Source organism: Scylla paramamosain, chromosome 10 (assembly GCF_035594125.1).
Source record: "Scylla paramamosain isolate STU-SP2022 chromosome 10, ASM3559412v1, whole genome shotgun sequence".
Taxonomy (NCBI): Eukaryota; Metazoa; Arthropoda; class Malacostraca; order Decapoda; family Portunidae; genus Scylla; species Scylla paramamosain.
Genome location: NC_087160.1, coordinates 19,455,932 through 19,461,931, shown reverse-complemented (window position 1 = coordinate 19,461,931; position 6,000 = coordinate 19,455,932). Strand labels below are relative to the sequence as shown.

The 6,000-nt window shown below is 41.8% G+C and overlaps 1 protein-coding gene across 1 annotated transcript in view; it reads right to left on the bottom strand.

The window, feature by feature from the left end:
- LOC135104533 (roundabout homolog 1-like) overlaps positions 1–6,000 on the bottom strand; it is a 190,903-nt gene that overhangs the window by 30,853 nt on the left and 154,050 nt on the right. Inside the window, 1 exon segment of the mRNA XM_064012107.1 lies at positions 1,936–2,097. Coding sequence (XP_063868177.1) covers positions 1,936–2,097 — 162 coding nt within the window.

The following is a 6,000-nucleotide window of genomic DNA, read 5'->3' as shown; positions in this document are numbered from 1 at the left end:
GCTCTCTCTCTCTCTCTCTCTCTCTCTCTCTCTCTCTCTCTCTCTCTCTCTCTCTCTCTCTCTCTCTCATTACTCAGAGGGTATTGAGGTCCTGCCGAAATTATGACATTTAGGTATGACAGTTTACATGTTAAGTGGAAACCCAATATAGAGGCGATTATTATTGTTATGGTTTGTGTTGATATTATAACCATTACTATCACTATTATTATTATTATTATTATTATTATTATTATTATTATTATTATTATTATTACTATCGTCATCATCATCATCATCGCCATTACTGTTATTATTTCCACTGTCATTATCACTACTATTAAGTATGCTTTTACTGTAAATTACCAATTTACTAATTAGTTCATAAGTAATTAATCTAATAGTCAGACTTAAAAATTAAAAACAACAATGCTATCAAGAGCAGCAGTACCATCAACACCACCAACACCACCAACACCACCTCCAGGAACAGAAGCACCACCATCACCACCACCACCACCACCATCACCACCACCACCACCACCACCACCACCACCATCACCACCACCACCAGCAACACAAGCACCAACAGAAACACCAACATGAACTACGGCAACAGCAATACTTACAATAAAAACAAGAACAGAACAATAACACAACACCAGAAACTCGTCCTCCTCTTCCTCCCCTCGCCACAAACCACAAACTACCACCATTCGTCTACCACCTCATCCACCTTTGCTCCCATCCACCTCAGAATCTCTCCCTCTCATCCACCTTACGATCCTTTGCTTTCATCCTCCTCCACCTTCTCTTCCCTCACCTAACCTGAATATTTCCATTAATTTATTTCTTTATTATATTGTTAACATTTATACGGTTTTTTTTTTTTTCCGTAGTCTTTTCGTTATACATCTTTTTCGTTATGTGATTTTTTCGTTATATAGTTTTCGTTACCTATATACTTTTTTTATAAAATTTTTCGAGTTTTTTTTTTCGTTATCTATTGTATTTCTGTTCAACATTACCTCTCTTTCTCTCTCTCTCTCTCTCTCTCTCTCTCTCTCTCTCTCTCTCTCTCTCTCTCTCTCTCTCTCTCTCTCTCTTTCTCTCTCTCTCTCTACCTACCTTTCTTCTTTTCTCCCCTATTCCTATATTCATTTTCCTCCACCTCCACCTCCTACATCTACCTGCACTTCGTCTTATTTTCAATCCCTTAAGCTTTTCTTACAATATAAACATTTCCTACAGGTGTGTTATGTCCGTTCAACATCGCTTTCTCTCCATACTCTTCTTTTCTCTTCTGCACCCACTTTCTTTTCCTCCTCTTATACTCACCTGCAATTCATCCATTTCCAGTAATTCACCTCTTCATTACATTACCAATATTTTCTTCATGCATTCTCCCTCTGCTCAATACTCTCTGCCTGTCTACCTTTCTTTCCTCTCCTACACCCTATCTTCTCTTCTTACTCCTTCTACATTCATTTTCTTCACGCATTCTGTCTTTGCAAAATACTTCCCTTCTTTCCTTTCCTACACACACTTCTCCACCTCTTTCTCCTCCTCCTACACTCACGGATACCCCCTCCTACAGCACACAGCAGCTCTTTTATCCTTCTTTCCATTTCCTACACCCGTCTCCTCCTCCTCCTTCTCCTCCTACAATAATGCTCTTTACGTACTCTGTCTCTACACATCATTACATCATACTCCCTACCGTTCTTTTCTCCTCACTTTTCCCTCGTTCTCTTGCTAATACATTCACCTACACCCTCCAACTCCTCTTCCATTTATTTTTCTTACGTATTCAGGCTCTACTTAACACTACCACTCTATCTACCCTTCTTTTCTCTCTTACATCCACCTTCTCTTCCTACACTCACCAGCACCCTTATCACCCTCTTAGTACACCCAGCAAACAGATCCTCTCATAGGCACAGCAGCAACACTCACCTGGGTTCCTAGTGTTGGTGACGATCATGGCTCCGTCCTCTCTCTTCCACATAATCCTCGGCTCGGGCACTCCTCGGGCGGCGCAGCGGAGGGTGACGTTGGCTTTCTCTCGCACCTGAATCTCGCTGCTGCTGCTCGCCTCGTCCACGATGGTAGGTGGCACTGCGGAGACGGGGAGGCGAGGGTGTGTGAGCAGCGTGAGGGTGGCGAGAAGAGGTCTTGTGAGTGAGGTTCAGGGAGGAGCAGGACAAAGACTAGGAGTGTTTGAGTGTCGAGAGGGTAGAGGATAGGAGAGGGAGGGAAGGACAGGTGTGTGGAGGGAAAGAAAGGGGAAGGGAGAAATGAAAAGGAGAGTAGAGGGGAGAGAAGGATAAGATAGATGAAGACAGGTGACAAGAGGAAAGAAGGTAAGGTGAAAGGAGAAAAGAAAAGGGAAAGAAAAGGAAATGAGAGGAGTGGGGAGAAAGAGAGAAGAGGATAGTAGATCAAAGGACTGGTGTAAGGAGGGAAGGATAAAAGAGATGAAAGGAAACGAAAGGGAGGAAAGGAGAGTAGAGAAAAGGGAACTAGGCAAAGGGAAAGGGAGAGGGTAAAAGAAGAGAGGATAGGAGGGAGAGAGAGAGAGAGAGAGAGAGAGAGAGAGAGAGAGAGAGAGAGAGAGAGAGAGAGAGAGAGAGAGAGAGAAAGCATATAAGAGACGATGTAGCAAAGGAAAGACTGATATGTAAAGTTTCAGCTGCACGTTTCACTCTCGCATTAAAGTTAAGAACTTACACAGAACTTTGAAAATGAAACACTTTTTACACCGCGGGATGATGAAGCCAACTCTCGTGTGCGTGTGTGTGTGTGTGTGTGTGTGTGTGTGTGTGTGTGTGTGGTGTGTGTGTGTAGCGTGTTAGGAAACGGTGTCATAAGAAATGTAAACAACTCTTCCTAGAAAACGGAGGTGGAGTGTGAGGGAGGAACTAAACTAACATTATTATTTGTGATGAATGAGACAAACACACACACACACACACACACACACACACACACACAAAAAAAAAAAAAAAAAAAGTGACATTAAAGTAACGAGACAAGAAGAGAATCATAAAAAAAGGCAATAAACGAACAATAAAAAAGATAACTATAACATAACAAAAAAAGAACAAAAAGAGAAAGAAAAAAAGAAAGAAGAGTGAAGCAGCAATACTCCCTCACTTTTTCTGCAGAGAGAGAGAGAGAGAGAGAGAGAGAGAGAGAGAGAGAGAGAGAGAGAGAGAGAGAGAGAGAGAGAGAGAGAGAGACTTGTAGCGCGAGTTTCATATGCAAGAAAAAAATACCTTCGTGAAATATTAAGGAGAGACAAGGCAATGTGGTTGTGGTGAGGGAGAGAGAGAGAGAGAGAGGGAGAGAGGGAGAGGGAAAGGGAGAGGGAGAGTGAAGGTTTGAGTGAGAGATGGAGGGTGAAGAGAGACTGGCAAAGTGTAATGGGGGTAGGAAAGAAGGGAGAAAGAACAGAGAAAATGAGAGAGGTGTTGGGAGATCGAAGAAAGAGAGAAAGAATGTATGAATGGAGAGAGAGAGAGAGAGAGAGAGAGAGAGAGAGAGAGAGAGAGAGAGAGAGAGAGAGAGAGAGAGAGAGAGAGAGAGAGAGAGAGAGAGAGAGAGAGAGAGAGGAAAGCAAGGGTGACACAGGAAGAGGATGACTGGAAGGGAAAACATTCATGCCCTGGAAAACAATGGAAGGGGAAGCGTGGTGTGAAAGGGGAGATGATAAATGAGAGGAAATTGAGGGGAAACAGAGAACAGGGATGGGAAAATAGAAAATACGAAGGAGAAATAGAAATAGGGACTAGAGGACAACGAGGAATGAAGGCAGAAAGGCAGAGAAGACAAAAAATGAAGGATAAAAGTAGATATAAGGAAGAAAAGAAAAATGATGTTACAATATAAAACACATAGGATGATAGAAATAGAGAATGAAGGAATGAAGGCGGAAAGGCAGAGAAGATGAAAGCAAAGGGTAAATATATATCAAACAAGGAAAGAAATGAGATGAAGGGAAGAAATGGAGGAAGGAAAACGAAACATGGATGAAGGAAAATGAGGAGTGATAGAAAATGAATTAAAAAAAAAATAGCAAGAAACAAAGCAAAGAAGGTAAATGAAGCTAGAAAGAACACAGAAATAACAGAAATAAAATAAAAAATATGAAATGAAAGAAAAAGAAAACAAGGATAACAAGAAGGAAAGGGAATGGAAGAAATGCAAGTATTAAGAAGGAGAAGAAATAGAGCTTGAAATAAAAGAAAAGGAACAATGAAACATGTAAAAAGGAAAGAGAGGAAGCAGTGAGATGGTGGAAGCACTAAACAGAAAGAAAAGTGAGGAAACGTAGAAGAAGAAGCAATAAAGGGAGGAAGAAATAAGAAAACAAATAATAAACCAAGATACACTAAAACAAATAAGAAAGAGAAGCAATATCAGAAATAGCAAGCAAAGGAAGGAAGAAATAAAACAAAAAGAGAAACGAAAGAGAAACAAAACGAAAGCGAGGAGGAACACGAACACGAGACGAGATAATGAGGCTCAAGAAGAAAAAGACTCCAGTGGGTTGGTCACAATTAGGGTCGTCTGTGTGACCCTTAATTAAGTGCCGCCCTGACCATCACTCGCTCTCTCCTGACAAAGGATACGCCGTCCCGCGCCCCGCCCGGCTAGGCTTTGTCCAGGGTGCGCCTTGGACACCCGCAGGAGGCAACATCTAATGGAGAATAGAAGGTAATCAAGCCACACGATCCCAAAACACCTTGAGAGCAGACTAGAAAAAACAAGAGCACCTTCAGGAAAGCCAGGCAAAAATGTACCTCTTGAAAGGTCAGAAAAAAAAAAGAAAAGAAAATACAGCATCATTAAAGTCAGAATAAACACAGCATCTTCAGGAAAAGCCAGGCAAACCCACAATGCATTCAGAAAAGCCTCAAACACTTCTAGAAAAAAAAAAAAAAGCCCACAGCACTTCCAAAAATGAGGAAATTTCAAAATACATCAGGGTAAGCCCAGAACACGTACAGAATGTCTAAAAAAAAAAAAAAACACTTCACATTCAGAAAAAAACCCACTTCTGGAAAACGCCAAATAAAGTTTACACTACACAACACTCTCACGAAGTCTATAAAACCCCACACCACATTAAAACAAGACCACAGGACTCCCATTAGAGATACAAAAGCTCATAGTATCTCCAAAGAAAACGCAAGCCACCTTATGAAATCCCTATACACCTTCAGAAGCCCACAGCATTTCCATAAGAGACACAAAAGCCCATATTATCTCCAAGAAGGCTTAGAAACCTTCAGGAAAGTCAAATAGTCAACAGGTCATATTTCAGACTATTTGTTGCTCTAGCTTAGAGGACCATAGTCTGGAACACTTCTGCCCACACCTCGACTACTCTCAAAAGGCTTTAGTTGAAGTAGCACGGGTTTTTGAGGGTGGTTTCATGGTTCTGGTGACACTAACAATATTTCTACATTATTAACAGAAGAAGCACTCTGGAGAACCCGGCTAATCATCTCTATGGCCTTTGAAAATAGTCGTGGTGAGAGAGCAAAGCGTTTCTGAATACGGAACAGACCTCTTCTTCTCCTACTAAGAAATGATCACGTGCCAGAAATTATCACTGCAACACCTGAACCGCAAACCAAACAGTGCACCAGAGATCAAACCAAGCAATCCCTCCCTTCACTGTTCCCAGCACACCACGCAAACTTCAGAGACACCCGGGCGGCCTTCCAACACTCCAGCCATCACGTGAATCACCCACACTTCCCCGCCTCGCCTCACCTCACCTGGTATTCGTAGCACCTCTTCGACGTTTCTATTGACGGGTACGATAAAAAGTCAGCGAAAAAAATGAGGAGGTAAAAAAGAAAGAGAGAGAGAGAAAAAAAGACGGAATATCTCACGACGAAGGAATGTCAAATGAAAATAATGCATCCCTGCCGTGTGTGTGTGTGTGTGTGTGTGTGTGTGTGTGCAGGAACCTTTTCTCATCACAGTATAAATTTAATTGTAGTTTTG